Here is a 25,147-nt window from a genome sequence, read left to right as displayed (position 1 = left end):
ATATTCCAGTAATAGCTTCCACAATATGGAAGCAATTACTGGAAATGTGTCTATTAAAGTTCGCCCTCCGCGTGATTCCCCCCCCCCCCCCCCCCGTAGCCTAAGTTTGCGAAGACGCTCTCTGATTGGCTAGCCGCGTACAGCGAAGACCCTCTCTGATTGGTTTAGCGCTGAAGGGTCTCTTCCGCCTTGTACATAACATATATATTCTCTGCTTCAAAGTGGTTATGCTTTGGCCCTCTTTCGAAGTGGGTTATGCTTAGAGTTAGGGTTAAGGTTATGGTTAGGGAACAACATATCAATTGTTGTTGAATATGCGGAAGAGACCCTTCGGCGCTAAACCAATCAGAGAGGGTCTTCGCTGTACGCGGCTAGCCAATCAGAGAGCGTCTTCGCAAACATAGGCTACAGGGGGAAAAAATCCCGCATCTCCTCCTTGTACTGAATTAAAGGCCCACAGCGCCCCCTCTCGCGGACCCAGCGGCGGTGCATGCTCCTCGGGCTGACAGCTGTTGTGATCGTCGCTGTGTAACGTGGGAGCGGAGCAGCGGAGGCGTAGCTAGCTGCTGGTGTGCAACCAACCGTGAGAAATGGTAAGTGAGGCCAAGCGAAATAGCTCGTTATTTCACAACAAACCGATTAGCCCAAAAACACTGCTTTAGCCGGTCGTTGTTAACAATTACGTGTGTTTGAAATATTCCAACATTAGCAGCCGAACGTGTATTAGCTACAACAACAATAAACGCTCACCGAGAGGCTGATGTCTTTGTTTAGCTATGCTAGGTATCGTTAGCGAGATTATATTGCTAGCTTGCTTGTTAGCTAACATACATGTAGAAAATATACAAACAATAGCGAGCTAGTCGAGCTGGAAAACAAATAGGAAGTTGACACATTTGTCCTGGTTTGATGACCGGCGAGCTCGCGTTAGCACAGTAGTGTCCAGGTCACTAACACTAGTAGCTTGGTTAGCTCACTAAAGAAGCTAGCTGGCTAACGTTGGCAAAGTTGAGTTCTCAGTGATGTTAGGCCCCTGCAGCTTGACAACCTGGCTGACTGCTGGAACGTCGACCAACTGTCTGAAGACAACTAACGTTAACGTCGGCTAACTGGGCTGTAAATGTGTTGTAGTTATATATCTAACGCTGGTCGCTTACGTGGTTAACTGACGTGTTTGTACCTAAACCTGACACACCGTGATCCAAGACCGCTGTGAGGATCATGTTGTGCCATGATCGTGCAGATTTGAAGTTGCGAATATCTTTGATAAGTTACTGCTTGTTGTAAATAAACGGAGGCTTGGGCTATGATGAATTGAAAATGGGGGACCCTGATGTAAACAAGACGAAAGTCTTTCTCTGGTCTGCATCCCCTTAACAATTGTATGTATTGAACTGTACTGTACCCATTCTGCAATCTGTTAATAAAGTTTTCAATCAATCAATCAATTCAATCAATCAATCAATCAATCAATAGAGTGGTGGGAACCTCATAATCCCCTCTTCAGAACTGTGGCCCATGATGTCAGTCAGTTATAATTATTATGTATATAGGAGAGGCAAATTAATCTAAAATGCAGCATTCTGGTTAACGCTATGAATTTGGACAATTTTGAGAGATGGTTGTAAACAGCAGTGTTTTTCTAGCCGTTTACCCAAAATCAATTAACCCCAGAAATGAATTGCGGTGTCAAAACAGGTTTTCGTCAACTTGTCCACTGGCAATGCATTTGGAGGTAGACATGTTTTCACAGAATGTGAGATTTTACAATCAAATGAGCTTGATTTCACAGTAGTGCTTCTGAACCAGGACATGTCTCTAGGACATTATCCTGGATACCGTCACAGTGTAAAACAAGGGTTGTCTCATCTCCCATTCAAGTCAAGTCAAGAGTTTTATTTGTCACAGCATACAAGTATACAATGAAATGCGGGTGGTCTTGCCCGCAACGATGTGCAATACAGTAGTACAACATATAATAGAATCCAATAAAAACAACATTGTGCATTGTTTTTATTTATTTTATTCATTTCCAATTGAGAAACTCCAGAAAGTGCTTATTGCTAGGGCTGGACGGTATGGTCTCAAATTTACATCACGGTATAATTTGAAGCATAGACTGTAACGGTATATATCACGGTATATTAATTTATCTTAAAATGTCTATATAAATGCTTCTGAAGTGGTAAAACACTGGCAGCTATTACTGTACTTTTTTTTTTTTTTTTTCCACTTTTTCTCCCATTTTCTATATTTTCTCCCATCCCAATTTCTTATCATCCAATTCAACCCTCCCCTGTCACGAACGCTGTTTCTTGCCTCCCACAAGCCGGCTGCAATGTGGACTAAGTCATACATAGCACAAGTCCCCTCCAGTACTTGAGGTAACAGCAGTCGCATCTTTTCACCTGCACAGCTCGATCTCTCAGTGGCGAGGAGTAACGCGTGGGAGGCTCACGCTGCCCCCAACACTTCCTGATTCTACTGCGCAGGCGCACCAACCGACCTGTAGGAGTCGCTGTCCACAACGCCCGATCCCCACCCATCAGTTTCCCACCCCCTAATACGGCCAATGTGTATTAGTACGGACGGCCAGCTAAACTGAAAGCAATGTGGAGCGCTGGGCTCGAACAGCAAGACCAGTGTCTCCGTCATTCGTGGCGAGCGCCTTGCCCACTACGCCACGTAGCCGCCCTATTACTGTACTCTTGTATTACTAGGACATATTTCACATATTACAGAGGTATTTTAAGAACATTTATTGTGCAAAACTGCAATAGGAAAATGCAAAACCTTTTCTCAAGTTACTTCCATCTCTAAAAAAACTCTTTTTTTCATGAAATACAATAAAATCAAGCGGCACAAAGTGAAAATAAAAACTACTGCAGGACTGGAGGTTTCTTTCCATCAAACAACTCAAACACAATAAAACTCCAACATAACTTAACTTTAGTGTACATGTTTGACACCGTAGAGAGAGAGCGTGATGAGTTTGAGGTTTAAGCGTCCACTCCTAAGTTGCCGTAGTTGATGATGTCACACCAGGATGTCATTGTCAACACAGAGTTGGAAACGAGAGCAGCCCGATGGATAAAGCGATATAAACAAACGAATAGCCAATAAATGTGAAGTTATCTTTGAACCTCTGTTGTCGAGCCTCGTCAATATAACCCCACCCTCCTTTCCTCACTAATGAAACTGGTGCCGCAGTGTCACGTTAGAATGTTAGCTTAGCGGCTAACGTTAGCCCGTTGCTGCGCTAAAGCAAGTCTCCTCTCAACCTCCTTAGCCAAATTGAAATGCCCAAACTATATGGCAAGGTCCGTGAGCAAGTGGAGAAAAACTCAGTACAATTAAACACTTTGCAACGACCACTGCAAACGTCGAGGCAAGTGCTCTAGTCTACCGGTCACAAGGTATGAAGGTATAGTCAAAATCCATACCGTAGCGCAAATTCATACCGTTTATACCGTCCACCCCTATGATGACCTCACAAGAAGTGACTGGGTTTTCTTGTTTCTACTTTTGTGATATTAACCCATCTGTATATGTATTTAAACTAAATTGACTAAGAAATGAAACATGAATTCTGTTTTAGGGTTTTTGGTTTGTCTTTTGTAATGGGCTGATGTTTGAAATTTCAGCCGTTTTTAAAGGACAATAATGGTATAGTCTTGAAATAAATAGCCAATCTGTCATATTTCAGCTAATTGAACTTCACTTTCCATCTCGCCTCAGGATGTGTTTCTAATGATCCGACGTCACAAGACGACCATCTTCACAGATGCCAAAGAGTCAACTACAGTCTATGAGCTGAAGCGTATAGTGGAAGGTATCCTAAAGAGGGGACCTGAAGAACAGAGACTTTATAAGGTATGATCGACGGGAGCATTTCCCCAATTGAAACACTCTCTGTCCCTAGAGGAGGTCATTGGGGCTCATCTTATGTTTCAATAATTGAAATGAATGAATAAAAAAAATAAGTTCCAAATGTGTAAACGACAATCATTCACATAGGCTGCAGCGTGTTAAACGCACCAAGTGACCTCAGGCGAACACCAAATGTAAGCCAGAAGGTTGGTTAACGTGAGTGTGTGAGCCAAACATTTGACACTTTGAGCTTCACTTCACCTGCCATTTTTTTGTATCCACTTTTTCTCCTATTTTTCTGTATTTTTCTCCCATCCCAATTTTTTGTAGTTATGCCAATTCCCCCCTCCCTGTTCGTTGCATGCATGTGCCCCCCACTGGTTGGTCTAGGGAGCCCTGAAGTCTATCAGATGCTTCCTCCGATACATAGGAGACTGCCAGCATCCTCTTTTCACCTGACAGCGAGGACTCTCACTGGGGAAGTGTAACGCGTGGGATGATCGCACTACCTTACCCAGTTCCTTCCCTCGTTGTGCAGGCGCCCTGACCGACCTGTAGGAGTCGCTGTTTACAACGACCAGAATACCACCCACCGGCTTCCCACCCACTGACACTGCCAATTGTGTCAGTATGACGACCGCCCAAGCCGGAGGGGCCGCTGACAGCCGGATTCGATACCAGTGTCTCTGCGGTGGTAGACAGACGCTTAGTCCGCTGCGCTTCACCTGCCATTTGTAAATGCTCTAAATAGAGCCCTTACTGACGTGCACTCGGGACGATGCGCGAATAATCGGGTGCGGGCATCGCCTGGAGTTGCCCTTTTCGTGCATGTAGCACACGGCATGTAATTCTCTGTGGCAGACGTGTTCGGACGTATGGAAATACTTCACTTGGTTTAGGTGAGGTGTGGCACCTAGGTAGTGCGAGGGCATGATGCAGAAGGCCTACCCCCTCCGCCAGTGTATGGAGGTGTGTTTTATATATTATGTAAAATAAAGGTTTTAAATAAAACGGAGTGAAATAAGCGACCAACGGTGTTCTGTACAGTGAAACATTTTTAAAACGTGTATTTCTCCTAAAGTGCTAAATTATGTAAAACATTTTGGATGACGAGCTAACAGCGTTTCATATCTCTCATCCTCAGTCAGATAACTGGCCAGCATATTATGACATTTTAACAAATGATGACCACTTAATAATAATTTCATACAGGCTAAAACACAGAAAAGAACACATTTTCTATAAACGTACAACTTTACTGCAGTCTCCGAGGCGCCTCCACACTGTCACTTTGGAACATTGGTCGCATCTTGCAAACTCACTAAAATCTTGAGACACATGAAAAACTAAAACTTTAATTATTTCCTTCTGTGGATTGGATTGACTAAATAAATCTGTTCGCTAGAACGCTGCAATACTAATTGTAGTTCACCAAATACCGTCTTGTTTGTGGTGGTCTGGCTGGAGTGTCACTAGAGCAACCATGTGTCATTAGAGCAACCATGCATTGACAGCTGTCAACGTCATATCTGGCAATAAAAAGAATAGTTAAATATAAATGCTGCAGTCTTTGAGGCACGCCTCTCCCCACTGTAACTGTTGGAACATATTGGGCATATCTCACAAATTCGCTCACATTTTGTGTGTCTCGTCCTTGGTCGGGAATAAAATGTAAGAGAATGAAGACATACATTTTATCCATAGCCCATACGTTTTCATTTAACCACCAACGGGAAAAGGCCACCTGTACGCAACATCGTTGTGTATGGAACATGGTTAGTCTATATTAACACTTTCCCGGCCAACCACGTATATATACGTTATTGGGAGCCAGTGGTTGATGGCCAAAAACATATATATAGAAGGTGCAGTACCGGCCAGATCCTGCTAGTAGCGCTGTATCGAGAATGCAGTAATCCCTGTTCCAGACCGGGTGTCACACTGAAAACGCTCTGGGCGCTCTTTTCTACTAACCTGAACCTAGGGCTTCACCCGATCGCATTGAATAGTTTTCGGGACCCCCGATTCATTATGCTGTGGTCGGTTATGTCGTCGACCAAATGGACATGATCTACCAGATGGCGATCAAATAATTGGAATATTCTGTTTGGAATCCCACCGGCCACAGGTAAGAACAATTTGACGTCAATTTCAGCTTGATCGTGCAAGGTTTTCATAGCCATCTCCCTGATCAGCGTATGTTGTGGTAATACCGAATGCCGTTATTGGCAATCAATTAATCAGAAACTACCCCCCCCCCCCTTTCATGCATTCATGATGAAACATAATACCTATCTCATGCATTTGATTTTTTAATTGTAGCGTGTGTAGGGACGAAACGCCAATGGATTTGGTATAATACACGTTGCGGCTTATAAACAGCCTCCCAGGAATTAGCCCCAATCATTCCGAAATAACACTCATATTCACCACGGTATAAAACCGGAACGTATGGATGGAATCTTTTTTTTTTTTTTTGCATCTTGAACGGAAGGTTCTTACTGTCAAATGACCATATATTGTATCCATAGCTATAATATAAAATATAGATTTAGCTCTACAAACAACGTGAAGCACAGTGAAAGTGTGTAATGGAAAGCTGGCCCAGCTATAGCTAGATGGGGATATCGAATGGCCGTGAATGTGTTAATCAATACGCCCACTCGCTCGCTGTGTGAATACTACGAACAATGATCTTCTGGTGTTCGGACGTCACGTGAGTGCAGTTTGTAATTACGCAGATTTAAGACTCGGGAGCTGGGGGGGTAAACTCGGCATGGAATTATTGGCAAGTTTGTGTTCGGACATACAGCCCCTCTGATGAATGTGCGGTTAAGCGCAGGAGTCCAGTGCACGTCCGAAAGGGGCTAATATTTGCTCTGTTCCACTAGAACAGAAATTCCAAACTGGCCCACCTACTATGCATTTTATCTCTACTACCTTGAGAGAATTGAGAGAAATGTTAACGCAAGTCAAGTGTTCCTTTATTAATCCCTATAGGTTGTCATGCATAAGCATGTGTAGCCCAATTTCTTATAATATATATTATATTTGGCTATGGCTATTGAACGACTGGATATTGTGTTCATATCCCGGCACACCCCACTAGCACCTTTTTATCATGGAAGCCTCAACAGACGCTGGGAAAATCCCTGGAAAGACATTCTAACATCAAGGGGACTGCTGTATGAGTCTGCTCCATTGGTAGACATACTGTCAATAAAGAGCTGTCTGTGCTTCTAACCAAATATCCTCTGTTCATTTCTTTCCTCAGGACGACATGTTACTTGAGGACAGTAAAACACTTGGAGACTCTGGGTTCACAAATCAGACCGCCAGACCCCAGGCCCCAGCCACTGTTGGCTTAGCGTTCCGTTTAAGTGGTAAGTACTGGTATTCATGTCATCCTGTTTTATTTTTTTGCCAGGACTGAAGTTGTCATTCATGATGGTAACATTTTCAATACTGAAATTAAGAATTTTGCATGCAAATAAATTCAATGTTGCAGTGTCTTTAACTGTTGGTTACTTTTACCAAAATCTTCACGAGCTGCTAGAAGATGGCGCCGCTGTGCCCGGTCGCCTGTCTGTTCGCTCCGTCGAGATTGTGCTTACTTTTGTTAATATTTATAGTTTTACTTCTAAATTACATGCTATACTATGTTATTTGATACTATCTTGTCTAGCACAGTCTCTGGAGCGTAACAGTAAGAAGCATTTTGTATGAAAGTATTCTGTACTTCTGTATGACAACTATTAAAGAAACTTGAAACTTGGAATGACCCGAACGCCATTCTACAGGCTTCAAAATACTAATTTCTTCATTCGGTATCGGGGATCTTAGCCTATTAATTGATAATATGTTATTTTTTTTATCCGCTTTTTCTCCTGTTTTTCTGTGTTTTTCTCCCATCCCAATTTAGTCGTTATGCCAATTCCTCCCTCCCCTTCCTGGTTGTTGCTCGCATGTGCCCCCCACTGGTCGGTCTAGGGAGCCCTGAAGTCTATCAGATGCTTCCTCAGAGACATAGGAGACAGCCAGCAGCATCTTTTCACCTGCCAGCGCGGACTCTCATTGGTGAGGTGTAACGTGTGGGAGGTCACACTACACTCACCATCTCCCTCCCTCGCTGTGCAGGCGCCCTGACCGACCTGTAGGAGTCGCTGTTTACAACGACCAGAATACCACCCCACCGGCTTCCCTCCCGCTGACTCTGCCAATTGAGCCAGTATGGCGGCCGGCCAAGCCGGAGGCAACGCTGACAGCTGGATTCGATACCAGTGTCTCTCGCGTTGGTGAGCGAGCGCTTAGTCCGCTGCGCCACCCAGCCGCCCTTGATAATATATTCTGTACTGTAGGTGGGGACTATTAATAATGTAGTTTAGAGCAGGTGAAGGATGAATGAATGTGCTGTTTTCGCACACTTATTTGAATCCGCCTTCATTATGTTGATTGAAAAGCTTGAAGAACACACATTTTTAAGACTTATGTTTAGATGAACACATTAGAATAGGGGAACAACACGGACCAGCTAAACTTAAGCTGCCTGTCTATAGTTTAGGCCTATATAGACTAATGGATAACAAAGACAATTTGTCTATAGCCTAGGCCTATATAGACTAAACTAATGAATAACAAAGACAATTTGTCTATAGCCTAGGCCTATATAGACTAATGAATATGTCTTACAAACTACAAATAATCACAATTGGCATAGCTAACATCAGTTACTGTTTGTAGCAAACATTCACTAACATTAGCAATGTTAATCCAGATCAGCGAAAGGCTAACATTTATCTACTTCTATTCTCTAAGAGGATGTGGCAGAGGTCCTGTGTGTTGCTGGTGAATGTAGCATGGGTTTCTGGCATACAGAACGATTTGTCTGACACATTAGTATCCCTGTTTATTTTCCATGAATGGAATTAATTCTTGCCACAGCTTGATAAGACGGCTCTGAGCTAACTAGCTGTTTCAGCATGTGTGATGTCTAGGAAATCATCAGCTCTAATTGACCTATCTCAAATCCAGCCCTCTTGTTTGACAGTTGTGATTGGAGGATCAAGAAAAGAGGGCGGGTTTGAGATATGTCAGTCGGTAAACCTTTCAGCATGTGACGTCAGTGAAATCATCAGCTGTGATTGGTCTACTTTTTTTTTTTTTTTTTTTTAACTTAAATTTTTATTAACATTTATAGACAAACAACACTTACACAAAAATGGGTCCCATAACACAATATGAAAGAATGCAGTGAACATAAATGGTTACATGAATAGCATTGTTGGTTATGTTTCCACTACAGTTGTTTTTCCAGGCACTTAATACAAAGACTGATTGTATACCGCCCTTGAACAGGTATAGACAAATTTAATATCTACTCAAAAGGATTAGATACTGACTAAGGCAAATATGTATGGTATGGGTCCAGTGACCCTCCTTGAATTTCCTCCTTCTCTTATCCTTCGCCCTTTCTATTTCTTTTATACTAAATTTCTCTTTGCCTTTTGATTCACCCATTTACAAACCACATCTTCCTTGATTATTAATACAACATTGTTAAACAGACATAAATAATAAAGTACAAAAAATTTAATACAATTGTAATGCCCAAAAAAATTAAAAATAAAATCAGAAAATACTAACTAAGTCAAACGTGTGTGACATGGGTTCAGAGACCCTCCTTGAACCTCTTTCCTCCTTTACCCTTCGCCCTCTTGTGATGCATTTGGTTCTTCCTCTGTGATGTCATTTTCGTTCCCCTTGTAATCCTCTCACTTTCGATTGGTCTACTTTTGTGGGGACAGAAAGACGGATAGACCAGCGCTGTTCTAGATTGCATCAGGCCCCTTTAGGCCTTTGCTCTAAGAACGTCAATGGTAGGCTATAGCCTTTTTATTTTCAGGGAATACTTCTATAGTGCATCTAGCTATTGTCTCTTTAGGCCCAATTGACCCATCCTCACCCCACCCTCTTTTCTTGATCCTCCAATCACAACTGTTGCTGTCAAACCGCTCCGTGTCCCTTACTGACCTCTCTTCATGTTATGCACAAGGCACACAAGTTTGTTCACATAGAACAGAATTCCTTTGATTATAATCTAACTAACCTGACTCAGACAGATGGGCCTGTTACACAGAATCATCTGGGAAGTCGTCCTTTGAAACGATTTGTAACTTTCATAACTTTCCGTCTTCTCGCTCTCGTCAAGCCTTAAGCCACGCCCATGAACAGGTAAAAACACACAGAGGCACTGTACAAGAATGGCCAGAGCCGACTACTTCCTCAGAAGGCTGAGATCCTTCAATGTCTGTACAAGGATGTTGAGGATGTTCTATGAGTCGGTGGTGGCGGGCGCCTTCTTGTACGCTGTGACCTGCTGGGGCAGCGGACTGAGAGCAGGGGACACAAACAGGCTGGATAAGCTGGTCAGGAAGGCCAGTAGCGTGGTTGGGGTGGAGCTGGACTCTCTAGCAATGGTGGCAGAGAGGAGGAGCCTTGCTAAGCTCCAGGCCATCAGGGAAAACCCCTCCCACCCACTATACACAGACTTGGCTGACAGGAGGAGCATGTTCAGTGCTAGGCTCACACTCCCTAAATGTAGCACTGAACGGCACAGGAAGTCCTTCATTCCGACAGCCATCAGCCTTTACAATGCATCACTGTGCCTCACTGCATCACTGAACCATCTTCCTGGACTTTTACTTTTGAAACAACACTGTGCAATATTACACTTACTGTAGACTTCTGTATATTTTATTCTATTCTTATTAGGCTATTTGTTTTGTTATTCTTATTCGTGACTTGTTCTGTCTAAATGTTTAATGTGAGCGATTTGTAGTGTCAAATTTCCCTCGGGATAATAAAAGTATTTCTATTCTATTCTATTCATAGCTGCCAGTAGCTCCTCATAGGACGCTGATTGAATGAAAATGAATGAATGAATGAAAAGTTTATTTTTGAACATGTAATTCTCCATTTCCTCCAACAAATCACGGTATCTTGTTCCGTCAAACCAAACAATCATAACAACAAAAAATTAAAAAAAGAAAAAGGAATTATAAACAAAAGGTCAAGAGCAATGTGTTTGGTTAGCAGACATGTCCAAAAGAGTAGAGGGAAGCTAAGCTTATTGATCCCTACCCCCTTACATTTATATTTGTTCTTCCATTAATTTCACTAGATATAACATAATTTAGTATATTACAATATAGAATATACTTTTACTTATATTAGAAAAAAAAAAAAAAAACTTGATTCACTTGACAGCAGTTAATCACAGTTCAGTGATTGGTCTGAACCACTGTGGTTTGGGCACAAGCGAATATCTGACAAGATGGATTCTCTTGACAATGTTTTGCTGCCAATGACTGTTTCGGTTAGCGGTCCGTGCGTGTTCCACCACTCAAGTAGGGGTGATTCTACTAATATTAAAAATATATTCCAGGGGCGGCTAAGTGGCGCAGTGGGCAAGGCGCTCGCCACTAATGCAGGAGATGCTGGGTTCGAGCCCAGCTCTCGGCATTGCTACCAGCTTGGCTGGTTGTTCATACTAATACAATTGGCAGTATTAGGGGGTGGGAAGCTGGTGGGTGGGGATCGGACGTTGTGGACAGCGACTCCTACAGGTCGGTTGGTGCGCCTGCGCAGTAGAATCAGGAAGCAACAGGGGTGGCGTGTCCCTCCCACGCAGACCCCCGCCGCTGAGAGATCGCGCTGTGCAGGTGAAAAGATGCGACGGCTGCCTCCTCGAGTACCGGAGGGGACACGTGATGCAAGGCTTCGTCCACATTGCAGCCGGCCTGTGGGAGGCATGGCCTAACAGCGTTCGAGACAGGGCAGGGGAGAATTGGACAATACGAAATTGGGGTGGGAGAAAAATAGAAAAAAATGGGAGAAAAAGTAGATCAAAAAAATAAATATATATTCCAAAATTACAACAAAACATGCCAGTCTTGTGATGTTTCACGTCTTTCATGACCATAAACATCTATAAGTTGTTAGCGTGCTAAATCCTACAGTTTGCTGAAATTGGCCAAGTGGAAAGACATCATTTACAAGCTTTGTAACAAGGTTAATGGCAATCTAGAATTGAATCTATTGAATTGTCTAGATAATCTTGATGGGAGATTCTAATCGTGAGATTTTTTTTTTTTTTCTTTTTTCAATCATCTCGATTATCTGCATCCTATCATCTGAGTGCGACAATGTATTTTTTGAACGAGGCCTTTACCTGCTACCTTTTCTCCGTGACCCTCTGCCACCTCTTGCTGTTCTTCCACCTGCCATTCCCTTGTGCAAATGTCAGGTGTGTCCAAACGTTTTGACACGTTAAATATAGGCCATTGCCCATTAGGACATTGATGATTTTGGAATGTAAGTAGGTCAGGACCTTTGTTTTTTTATATACCTTTTTTAATAAGCAATTTATCTCAAAATATAATATCTCCTGAGTCTCTGGAACCATTTGGAGGGCCAAAAGGAATGTTGAGGAGGGCCATATATGTCCCTACTTTGGGCAGCCCAGCTCTGTACACAAGATCCCTTTTTCTTATCATCAAGGAGCTCAGGGTTTTTGAAGCAGGGATTGAGTGCTACATAAATACTTGTTTGCTTCCAATGTTGATAGCACCCACATTGTGTCAGTCTTCCTGACTAGGGCCTCTATCAGCGCCATGATGGAAGTCAAGTCAAGAGTTTTATTTGTCACGGCATACGGATATACAATGAAATGCGGGTGGTCTTGCCCGCAACGATGTGCAATTGGTACAACATATAACATATAATAGAATCCAATACAAAAAAATTTGTGCAATAAAATTGTGCAAGGTAGTAGGTAACAATAAATTTGTGCAATGACGGGTAACAGTTGACAGTTAACAGTAGTAGTAATAGTAGTGCAATACACTGTTACTGTTGCTCATACTAATTTAAGTGGCCTTTCCTTTTGGCAATAAGTGAGGGTGCGTGCGGCCTGAGTGTGTGCCCGCTCATGCTAAAGTGTTACAGTGGTACTCAATGTTCATTGTTCAGGACTCTGATGGCCTGGGGGAAGAAGCTGAGCCTAAGCCGCTCTGTCCTAGTAGCTGGGGTTCGCAGGCGGGCTGTAGTGTCTCTGGTAAGGTCTTTATCTTTAGATTTTCAGAATTTGGCTTATCTCAAACCCCACATACTTGATCCTCCTCCTTGATCACAACTGTTGCTTCCCTCAGACAAAAAACGTTGCTTCCGACTTCCGAGAAAAGAGGGAGTGGTTTGGTTGCCCCCCCCTGGGATCTGTCAATACAGCTGTCGCTCCTTGTGTTGTGACATACCATCAAGAGTACCTCTATTTGAAACTCCTTTTCCTGTCCTTGCTTATCCCCACTTCTGTAAGCGATCTCCTTTTCCCAGACAAAGCGGTCTTGAGCAGAAGAAAAGTTCTAAACAGAAGCTTGCTCGATCTCCTTTATGCTCTCATTTGGTCCAATTTGGGATATCTCAGGACCAGATACCTTCTTACAGACTAGGATGTTGTGCATTATAAAGAAGTAGGAAGGAGATTCATGAAGTTTTCAACAGAAATCCGCTTAAAGAGGCAATGTAATTAATCAGGGTGGCCGTGCATATTTAAAGTGTCTTAAATCCACTTTTGCTAATTAAAGGCCTTAAAAAGCATGAAATAGTCTTGGGAAGATCTTGGGGCACGTTCAGATCTAATCAGGCCATGCAGGACCTCGCTGCAGGGTGGTGCGTCAGTGTTCTACCCAAAGTTCTACTTTCTCGCGGAATGCTGCTTAGTTCTTTTGGGCAACCCCGTGTGGTAACAACTGTTGGAGCCCAATCAACTATCCCCATTCACAAGAAGGGAACTTGCATTTTTTCCAACATTGATAAAATAAGATATTCCTTTATTGATCCCCTTGGGGAAATTCATGAATTGTCTGAATGGGCCAAATCCCTTTTTTTAAATGTAATTCTAGGCTAAATAATGTGAAATATTGCCGGGTAGAACATGGTCCTCCGCCAATATTTAGGCAAAAGACGAGCTGTAAAACGTTTGCAAAAAATTTGCATCTAGGGTGAGGATTTTTGGTTTACTTAAAAGCCGTGTATAATCTATGAAACGGAGAACCACCATAGTAATAGTTGTGGTCTAAATCAGTGGTTCCCAAAGTCGGGGTCGCGACCCAAAGGTGGGCCGCGAGCAGCCACGGGTGGGCCGCGAGATGATTAAAAAAAAACAAAAAAAAATAAAAAAAAATATTTTTTTTATTTTTTATTTTTTTTATTTATTTATTTTTATTTATTTTTGTCAGGCCACTGAACTTAGAAGCAGGCCAGGACAGTGTTTCTAGTTGTATTCTAAAATTCTATTCTAGTGTATTCTAAAATGTGACTATATGGTTTTATATTAACTTAATAAATAAACAAAAACGAAAAATCTACTTATTTCAACGAACATTTCAAACTAAATAACAGATTATGCACATAAAACGCTGAAAACAACCGAAGCAACAATAGTATTTTAATGAGGCTATTATTATTATCATTATTATTTTGCAACAAGTTAGCCCTCTCATAAATAGCACATATAAATGAATAACTAACTTGAACTAACTTAATAGGATTGAAGTGATATTTGGCTTAAAAAATCGGTCACATGGCAAAAAAAAAAGAAAGAAAAAAAGCCTGACGATGTCCATTGGGCCGCGGCTCTCTGACGCCTTATTTTCTGGGCCCTGGCCTGAAAAGTTTGGGAACCCCTGGTCTAAATTACTTTAAAGGTCCCCTGTCTTATAAATAGCCTTTTCCAGTGTTAGCTCTCCGCTCTCTCCCCGTCGGCACTCGCGTCACATCAACCTGTTGCAAAATATCATAGCGCACAAGCACATGCGTATTCCGATCCGTGCAATAATATTCACAGGGGTATATATTGTCATTTGAAAGTTACCAATGCATTGTCCTGTGGGATTATGCCCCCCCGTGGCGAAATTATTTAGTATCCCCATTGATCTTTCTATGTCTCTCTCTGTCTGCCAGTGCAGACTGTGGGTGACTGTCACTCAAAGCGCTTTGCGAGTATGGGCGGAGCCCAGCTCAAAACAGCTTGAAATCTTGAAGTGGAAAAATGCTGCTTTAGAGTACTTGATTAGAAATACAAAACAATTAATCTTTTTGAAAAAAAACCTTACAGATGTGTTCCATAGACTCACAGGAATTGTGTAACATTTCCCAAATAGTGAAAGGAATAGCAAAACATGGGACCTTTTAAGCATAGACATTGTCATTCTACCTTGATATAGTCTCAACATGGCCAGCCCAACCACCGAAGCCACACTTACAGGTAGCACAACACACTATTATGAAAAGTAGGCCTACAGGAGTCATTGGCAGTTGAGCCAAAAAAGTTAACTTCAGACTGTAAGATGTTTGCAGGACTTCTCACGCACTGCACCTCGACTCTGGAACTCCCTCCCTCAGACCATCAGAGACTCCCCCACACTCTCCACCTTCAAATCCTGCCTCAAAACCCACCTGTTCCCCTAGCCTTCAACCTCCCCCCCCCCCCCCTCCAACCTGTTTTGATCTTTGAAGTGCGTCGATGTTAAAACTGAGTGACTAATGCATAATTTACACTTGTGCCAATTGCATGCGTTTGTCTAAGTATTATTATTATTATTATCTACCGGCATGGGGTCAAAACCTGCGTGTGTGCGAGGGCTCTCGCATTATTATTATTATTATTATCTACCGGCGTGGGGGCAAAACCTGCGTGTGTGCGAGGGCTCGCGCATTATTATTATTATTATCTAGGCTCATGCTCATGCGCATGTGCGCGCTCATACCGGCGTAGGGGCGAAACTAGCGTAGATCAGTGGCCAATCAGAGCAACGCGGAAGGACAAGCCAGTTGCTAGCATAGACGCCTCCCGGTTCCATCGAAGCGCGTCAAATATCTCCGATCCATATGCTGTGGTGAATTATGCCATCGACGAAATGGACATTGGATATACCAGATGGCGATCAACCAATTGGAATATTATTTTTGGAATACTCCCGGCCACAGGTAAGGGCGATTTGACAAAATGTTTTGCTTGATCCTGCAATGCTTTTGTAACTTACTGTAATTCAACGCTATCGGTTCTTTTTTTTTATCTACTTTTTCTCCCTTTTTCTGTATTTTTCTCCCATCCCAATTTAGTCGTTATGCCAATTCTCCTCTCCCCTTCCTGGTCGTTGCGCACATTTGCCCCCCACTTGCCGGTCTAGGGAGCCCTGAAGTCTATCACATGCTTCCTCCGACACATGTGGAGACAGCTAGCCGCTTCTTTTCACCGGACAGCAAGGACTCTCACTGGGGAAGTGTAACGCGTGGGAGGATCACACTACCCTCCCCAGTTCCCTCCCTCTCTGTGCAGGCGCCCTGACCGACCTGTAGGAGTCGCTGTTTACAACGACCAGGACCCACCCCACAGCTTTCCACCCGCTGACACTGCCAATTGTGTCAGTATGGGTGACCGACCAAGCCGGAGGTACCGCTGGCAGTTGGATTCGATCCCACTGTCTCTGCGGTGGTAGACAGACGCTTAGTATGCTGCGCTACCCGGCCGCCCCTCAATGCTATCAGTTCTAACTGCAGTGGTACATCAACTCTAGGTTCAAGGAGACTGGCTCTAAGAAAAATACACAGGCACCGTGATCTACGTTTTACCTTTTATAAGTATCTTAAAGGAGTTCACCAGGTTCAGTACACAACATCATAGGATCAATGAAATGGTCCACATTTATAGAAAATAATAAATCAAATTTTAAAAGGGTATCCAATAAAGTCTGTTTTGAGTGCACTCAATAAAAAAAGGGGGGAACTGATATTCTGTTCCTACCACCAGGGGCCAAGTTAAAATTCACAAGCCGACCGTTGGGTGATGGTGAGTAGAGAAGGTCAATGAAGCCGACCACTTCAGTTGATGCAGATCCGTGTTCAATGAAGGGGGTAACAAAAACCAATCTGCACAGAATTGTACAGGCAATCAATAGATTAGCATCATATACTGTAATTATATACCATTAGGAAGCTTTACTAACACAGGATGATCATGTAATGTTAACTGCAGGGCACGCAATTTCACTCTGCACTCGTGCTTTACCCTACAACATCTCAGCTTGAGTTAGCTAGCGATTTGACTCGCTAACTCACCAGGATTCTTCCATTTGTTTCTCAGTCTTTCAATTGGCAATGGTTTCTCCTCCAATTCGATCTTCAAGTCAGCTAGTCTTTTCCTCTCTTCCTTGTCCAGTTCCAGTACGGTTATGTCGGTGAACAGAATCACTGTGTTAACCCTTTGGAGGCCAAACCCGAGATAAGTCGGGTTAACTCGCCATGCTCTGGGCGCCAAACCCGAGAAATCCCGGGTTTTAATCGATATTTCTTTTATTCGCTATATCCATTCATTTTTCATCCATCCAGCCTGACGTTATCATTGGGAATGGGTCTGAGCTTGCAAAGGGCAAATACCGCCGCCTAACGTCTCCCGGATGGTATTGCACATCATTGGCTGTGCATCAATCTAAGAAGTCCGGTCCAGGTTTTCGGGCATGCAGTATCGTTATAACACAGCGTGGATTATGTGTTTTGGACATATAACGTTGGATCAATAAACGCGATCAATATTTGGAATGGCGATCAGGAATTGGATGAATCTTTTTGCAGGACATCAGATGTGAGGTAAGGACTTTATGTTACGAATCTTGGGTTAATCCGATGTTCCTTTCTCCGCCATCGAAGCGTGTGTGTGTGTGAGGTTCGCGCCGACCAAAGTACGGAGAAGCGAATTTTCAGACCCTGCTTCTATTCGCCCATGATGACTCATATAATATCGATAATCTAGCGTTTATTTGAAAACTATTCATAAATCAAGCGACAAATGGCACGATTTCTAACTAAATACATTGAAGCTCGATTTGCTGGAGTTTATTGAGATGAGACAGAACGCTCTAGAAATATATCATATTCATCACGGTATAAAACAGAAATGTATGAAAAGATTATCTGTTTTGTGCATGTTGACTGGAAGCAACTCGCTGACTATCAGTGTTATTTAGATCTATTGCTATTACAGGTGCAGCTCGATAAATTTGAATATCGTGGAAAAGTAATTTTATTTCAGTAATTCAATTCAAAAAGCGAAACTCATAGATTATAGATTCATTACACACAAAGTGAAATATTTCAAGCCTTTATTTGTTTTAATTTTGATGATTATGTCTTACAGTTCATGAAAGCCCAAAATTCTGTATCACCAATAAAAAATAAAAAAATAGATGTATTTTTCTTTTGTATATAGAAATTAGGGATGCCCCGATCGATCGGCCAGCGATTGGTATCGGCCGATATTCAGTATAAATATGAGATCGGTGAATTCCGATAATGCTTTATTTTCGCCGATCGTGAAAACCGATCGAAAAACATGATCCAATTCTTAGCGGAGATCTCACTCGCTGAGTTCTGTCTCAGACACACGGAGCTGCAAACTGCCGCTCCTCCTCCTCCTCCTGCCCCTCCCTTCCCCGTGTAAACAAGCTCCAGCAATAGTCTGCTCTAGTGCATACAACCTCTGTGAGCTAACGTTAGCTACCGTTACTGTTTAAACAAAATTACCCAGTCAACTATTCACTTTTAGTTTAATACATGAGGCATTGTTAACGGTATCTAGCCGGCTAGCTACTGATAGCTCCTGATATCAACAAATGCTCCAGCAATAGTCTAGTAGTGCATGATAGCTCACGTTAGCTCATGTTAGCTCACTGTTCAAAACTAAATGTCCCATTAAACTAAATAGTTCACTGAGGCGTTGTCTTAACGTTATCTAGCCAGCTAGCAGTAGCTACAGATAGCTCCTGATATCAATGTCTTATAACATTGATTCGATGCATATTCGAGCTGAGGGCATGCTGAATGTGATCAATAGGGTTCAGCTGCAGCGCAGGAGAATCCTGGCCGTAGCTGGAGGCTACTCGAGTACACACAGACAGTGGAGCTGTTTGCAGATAGCGAGCATTTTGACTTGTTGCGTGGTGGCGATGTCTCGCAGATAATACAACTACAAGTATGATTATATAATTTTTTTTAATTATATATCAAATTTATTAATTTTTTTATACCAAAACGATCTATATCGGTATCGGCCGATATGGCTCAAGACGATCTGTGATCGGTATCGGTGGCAAAAAAACGTGATTGGGGCATCCCTTATAGAAATGTCGGCCTTCTGAAAAGTATGTTCATGTATGTTCACTCAGTACTTGGTTGGGGCTCCTTTTGCACAAATGACCATCAATACAGCTAAATATATAGACTTTTCCACGACATTCAAATTTATTGAGCTGCACCTGTATATTTGATATATTTTAAGCACTCGCAAATAAGTCCTATCCTACATTGGCTAAAGCACTGACGCTGAAGGGCCATCAGCGCCCTCTGCTGTTGGCGCCGGAAGTGTTAACATTCTCCTTTCATCCAATATCCTGACTGGTTTTTGATTACACACTGTAGCTCCATATTAGAAATGAGTAGGAAATGCTAGCTAGCATGAACACGGTATGACTCACCTGAATCTCTCTTTAATGAGCTAGCAGTAGTTCTGGTTCTTCTGTATTCTTTTCCCTCTATATTTAGTTTTTTGTCCAACTATCACTTTTCTAATATTCTCCAACTGCTCCAATATTCTCCGTCTGCTCCGTTGATTGCTCGTAACCAGCTAAACAGTTTCCCGCACTCTGCTCGCGAGCAGGGCTGTACCACGTCAATCACTTTTCTAATATTCTCCAACTGCTCCAATATTCTCTGTCTGCTCCATTGATTGCTTGTAAACAGCTAAACAGTTTCCCGCACTCGGCTCGTGAGCAGGGCTGGCTGTACCACGTCAATCACAGGGAGCGTCAACAAATCACACTCTTCCAGGGAGCGTCACCCAATTTACAGTCCATAATGAATGTTTCAGCTAGACAAGAAAATAGCATGGGCTACACTTTCATACCGATCGGGCTGATAACCGTTTTTAGTGTTCAATGCGACCGTTTTTAGTGTTCAATGCGAATGCCGTTACTGACGATCAAATAATCAGAAACGACCCCCCCCCCCCCCCCCCCCCTTCATGCATTCATGATGGAACATAATAGCTATGATCTAGATTTGATTTCGGGATAATAGCATATACAGGCTGATGCAAGACATGGTAACGTCTATAGTGGAATCGACATATAGGGCTTTAACTCAGGATTTCATGAATTACCCTAGGCCGCTCTAAAACCATACTTATATTCACCACGGTATAAAAACGGGAACGTATGGATGGAAAAAATTATTTCTGTTTAGCATCTTGAACAGAAGATAGTTACTGTCAAATGACCATGGTATTGTATCCATTAGCTATAATATAAAATATAGATTTAGCTCTACAAACAAGGTGACTCGGTCCTATATTTTAACATGTGGCAATGCGACCACAGGGCCCGACTAATCCCTGGCGCTGAATGAGTTAAGGTTGGGTGTGGTCTCTTCTATGAGGTTATTGTTGGGGAGTAAAGTAAGGGTTAGGTTTATGAACAGCAAAAATCGGATAACGTCTAGCCATGACCAAAAAATAAAGAGTTGCAATGTTCATTGTCACAGAGCTGCAGCCTTTGGTGGAATTCTACGAACATATAATTACCAAAAAAAAGTATCTAATGACATCAAAAGGGAGAGGGAAAGCTTGGCAACAAATTCCTGATCAATTGAATGCATAGCCTAACTATTCCAAACGAATAATTTAATATCGGGGAGGCCCATTCCCACAATATTAAATTAACTGAAAAGCAGTGAAACTATGTATAAAGCCTCAACACTAAATATACCAATTGTTTCATCATGTAAAAAATTTCAATTAAAATTATAAACGTAAGTGGCAAGAAAGATACATTTTTTTAGTCAAAATCAAATACGAAAATATAGTTCAGAATGGTAAGTATTAAGTGGTCCGCACACGGCGAGCGACAATCGCTTGGCCCCCCCCACACCAGAGGCGACCGTTCACAGGTATAATAAGCTATATGTGTCACTCTGTCTAAGTTAGCTGGGGGTGTTTCCCCCCGGGAGATATAGGAGGATGGACCGCCGGGACCGGACGTTAGGTTGTTATGAAGCGAGCGTATTAGCAGGTAGCTGTGTTGTGTATTACGAGGGAACTATTAACCTGTAAAACCCATATTGAGCTGGAATTAAACCACCATATACGAAATTACGAATACAACCTCTCCTCATTCTTTCTGACATTACTGCACGACGGATCGCTACAATACGTTCACTACCACCGATTGGACAAGTATTGTTATGCACCTGCTGAGCGAGAATGTTTTTTCACTGAAGACTCAAACTGTTCTGTTCTCAACCATAATTTCTTTGGACAATAAACCTTATAATCTACATCAGCTGCAGCCTGGACATTAAACTCTGTCAACATCCACAACTTCTTCTGTTACCCGAGTATAAAAAACACTAGTAGGTGCATCGTGGCGTGGCGCATTGTTCATTTATTAGTTAACGACAAGCGGCCACTATAGCTTCTCCAACTAACGTTATTTATTTTACCGTACTTTTCGGACTATAAGCCGCGGCTTTTTCGACCCTGCGGCTTATATAACGGTGCGGCTTATATGTGACTCGACGTGACCAAACCCGAAAATGTAAAAATCTAAATATTGCTTTTTTGACTGCATTGAAATGTTATTTATCTGTTCCCTTATTTGCTAAACTTAATACAACTTGTAAATGAGTTAATTCTTGATATTTGTCCGACAGTATTGTGTCCCAATGCTAATTACATATGGTAATTAAACATTAAAACACCTGCGGCTTATAGTCCAGTGCGGCTTATATATGTACACATTATTCAATTTAGCTGCTGCGGCTTATAGTCAGGTGCGGCTTATAGTGCGAAAAGTACGGTAATTGTTCCTGTTAATAATAATGAACATAAGTAGCATGGTAATACGTAGGTTATTGATCAATGAATGTATTGATAAATTAATGGTGTACAAATGATACACCAGTAGAACTTCTGTACTACTTCTACTGTAGAAGTCATGTTATTTCCTCATTGTCCTTGCTGTGTCGATCAAGGCGATTTTATGCCAGGCGACAGAAATTGCTGCGCGACCGTCGCTTCAAAATCTCCTGCCGTGTGGGTTCTCTCATTCATAACAATGGAGGCGATAGAATTCTGTTGGTCGCCTCGCTTAAAAAATCGGTCGCCTCACAAAAATCGGTTAACTGACCAATTTCATCATTGTGTTTTAATAGTAATTTATAAAATATGTTTTATAATTTTTTATATAATTTTTGTATTTTCTATTAACCTTACACTTTATTTCTGCATGTTGTCACTGAAGAAAGTTCACTAGTCTTCAAACTTTTGGTATGTTTTTCACTAGAGCCTACGCCAGAGAGCAGATGCATCACATATACAGCACCAGAACCATAGATGGTCTTTTTGTTATTGAACTAATAGGCACACCCCCATTTCACTAAATGGGAACAAAATGAGCAAGAGAGAGTTGGTTGTCAATAGTGGGACCGAAGTGTTAGCCTGGTAATTAGCCTACGTTTAAACTATGTTGAACTTGCTTTGTGGATCTAAATAAATGTGAGAATGAGACTAACTGAAATAAGCCTGGCTAATTTGGCAAGCTCGCTTTGTGGACCAGGCCTCTTGACATGGATATGTGAAGAGATTATATATATATATAACATTTTGTATATATATATATTATTTAATATATATTATTTCTAAAATGTGTACAGTAACCATGCTTCTGACATATTCTGCTTCACCCTTATTGTTCAGAGTAGTAAAACCGAGCCAAAATTAAAACGATTGTCAAAATTGTAAGCCTAACATGAAAAAAGGTTATTCAGCTAAAGCTTAAATCTCTTAAAACCAACTGAAACTAAACTTAATATATATATATATATATATATATATATATATATATATATATATATATATATATATATATTTTTTTTTTTACTATGCTGATTGTAAAGCTATAACAACCCTGCTCGCTGTACACACATTCTCCTCCCGCCTGTGCGGGGTCACCCCATGTACTTAGTGCTCTTGTTTTTCCATCCACACCTTCAGACAAACTCTGTCTCACTTTCACTTCTGTCACTCTGCCTCTCTCGCCCCGTCAGATGATTCATTTGAGCAGCTGAGGATTGAGCCCTTCTCCAGCCCCCCAGAGCTTCCTGACGTCATGAAGCCTCAGGACTCGGGCAGCACAGCCAACGAGCAGGCCGTGCAGTGAAGAGGAGCGGGGAGCATGGAGGCGGGAGGGGGGGGCAGAGGGAGGATATAGGGTGGGGTTGGGGGAGGAAGGGGGAGGGGATGATGATTTTGGTGGGTGAGTTTTACAAACTGTAACTTGCAGTTGTAGGTGGTGTTGTGAGCTCCTCGGCTCTGCGGGAGGAAAGAAAATACAGTTTCCCTTATATGAAATGGTCTGGGGAGTGGGGGACAGTTTCAAACTCACACATTTGATCCTGAAACAGGTTCACGCATGCTAGATCAATTCACAAGACCCCTTCAGAGGTGTCTTGACGGAATTGTCACAACACTGTCAGGTCATCCATGGGATTGGTAAAAGGCTGAACATAAAAATTGTACCTCTTATTTAATTAATTGTATTCATTAGTTGGGGTGAGGTTATTCTAACCTTGCTTGTGTTTGGTTATTTCTGAGGCTTTTATTGGGATTTGAGGGGGAGTGAATTTATGGGCTTTTATGTTTGTGTGTTTCTTTATTAAATAATATTAGTACATTAGCATTTTTAAATGTTCTTTATTTTGGGGGGGGGGGCTGGTTGTATGTGTTGCAACAATAGCTAGAGGTTTGTGTGTTTTGTATGTTTACCAGCCTATCGAGAAAATGTGCATGAAATGAATCTTAAATGATGGAAGAATCATGTAATGCGGAAAATGCACACAACACAGCATCTGATATGAAGATACACGTTTGTTAGTATTGTCGTTTTCATATCGAGGGTTTTATGTTTTTCGGTCTGTTTTGTTACCTCTTCACAGAAGTTACTGTCATATGGTATTTGTCTCCTCCCCAAAACACATCATTTTTTTGCTAATGCTGCCGGCTACGCTGCTCCAGCATGAGTCTGTCAACAATCTTGATGTTCAAAATTAAAACTACTGGCAAGCGTAGCGGCAATCAGAAACGAACGTGGAGAATCTGCTTCATAATCCATACCTAGATAATTCACAAATGTGGCAACCAATCCCCTCTATATAATTTGATTGGAGCCAATGAGATGCTGATTCCAACCAATCTGCCTATTTTTTATCTTCCTTTTCTTTTTTACACAAACTTTGCCATAGTAATTATGAATTACATAGAACCATGGCCGTGATTGGAGGCAAAAGTATCCCCACTATATTGAGAATCTGTCCATTTAAAATTGTGCAGCAACTTGTATTGTACCTTACCCCGTATAGCTACTAGACATCCTTTTGTTTTCACAAAACCAAAGGAGAACTTGGAAGGTAATCTTCTGTATGTTTAAATTCTGAATGGAAGAATAAAGGAGGATTCTAGCTGTCTAATCCCCCTGTTAAAATGGAAATCTTCCATTGAATGTGATTTCAGATCATGACTTGGATTTTCTCTGGGGATTGGGGTCGGGGGGGCGGGCATAAATTGTTGACTTTGGCATAACAGATACAAATTGCAATGTATTGAAATTGTTTGGTTGTTTTTAAAATGGGACTTGATCAAAGCTGCACTTGTAACTGACTTGAGTTAACATTAAAACAACCTTTTCTTTTTCAACCCTGTATATTGTGGTCTTTTGTACACTGTATGATGAAGCTTTTACCCTACAAGTAATATCACATTTTTCATTACCTGTTATAATGTTTAATGTGGTAATAGTGTATCGCTACAGGTTAGGGTTACACTGTCGTTTTGGGATTTTTTTTGTTTTGGGAAATTGGAGAAGTGACATATTTAAGGCATATTTTCACAACTAAAATAAACTTCATAGGAATATTGGTTACTGAAAACTACAAAGGCAGGGACTGTAACTTTGCTTACTAATATTCTACGCTTTATGCTTTGAAGTTGCAATGTCAAGCACAATTGGAAAATATAGCATGATTTTTATGAACAATCTGCAGTGTAAGGTTCACATAATTAAATTATCAACAATCCATCAAGATAAGTGGAAGGTGGAGATTTAGAAAAAACCTA

At 41.8% G+C, this 25,147-nt stretch overlaps 1 protein-coding gene across 1 annotated transcript; it reads left to right on the top strand.

Moving 5' to 3' along the window:
- Positions 1-471: 471 nt before the first annotated feature.
- On the top strand, positions 472-23,223 carry elob (elongin B). Its single transcript, XM_084328220.1, has 4 exons — positions 472-593; positions 3,739-3,873; positions 7,145-7,253; positions 23,083-23,223. The coding sequence occupies exons 1-4, from the start codon at positions 591-593 to the stop codon at positions 23,193-23,195; spliced, it is 360 nt and encodes a 119-aa protein (XP_084184346.1). The 5' UTR covers positions 472-590; the 3' UTR covers positions 23,196-23,223.
- Positions 23,224-25,147: the final 1,924 nt, after the last annotated feature.

The sequence above is a fragment of the Notolepis coatsorum genome, assembly GCF_963971535.1.
Source record: "Notolepis coatsorum genome assembly, chromosome: 14".
Taxonomy (NCBI): domain Eukaryota; kingdom Metazoa; phylum Chordata; class Actinopteri; order Aulopiformes; family Paralepididae; genus Notolepis; species Notolepis coatsorum.
This window is presented reverse-complemented; position numbering and strand designations above follow the sequence as displayed.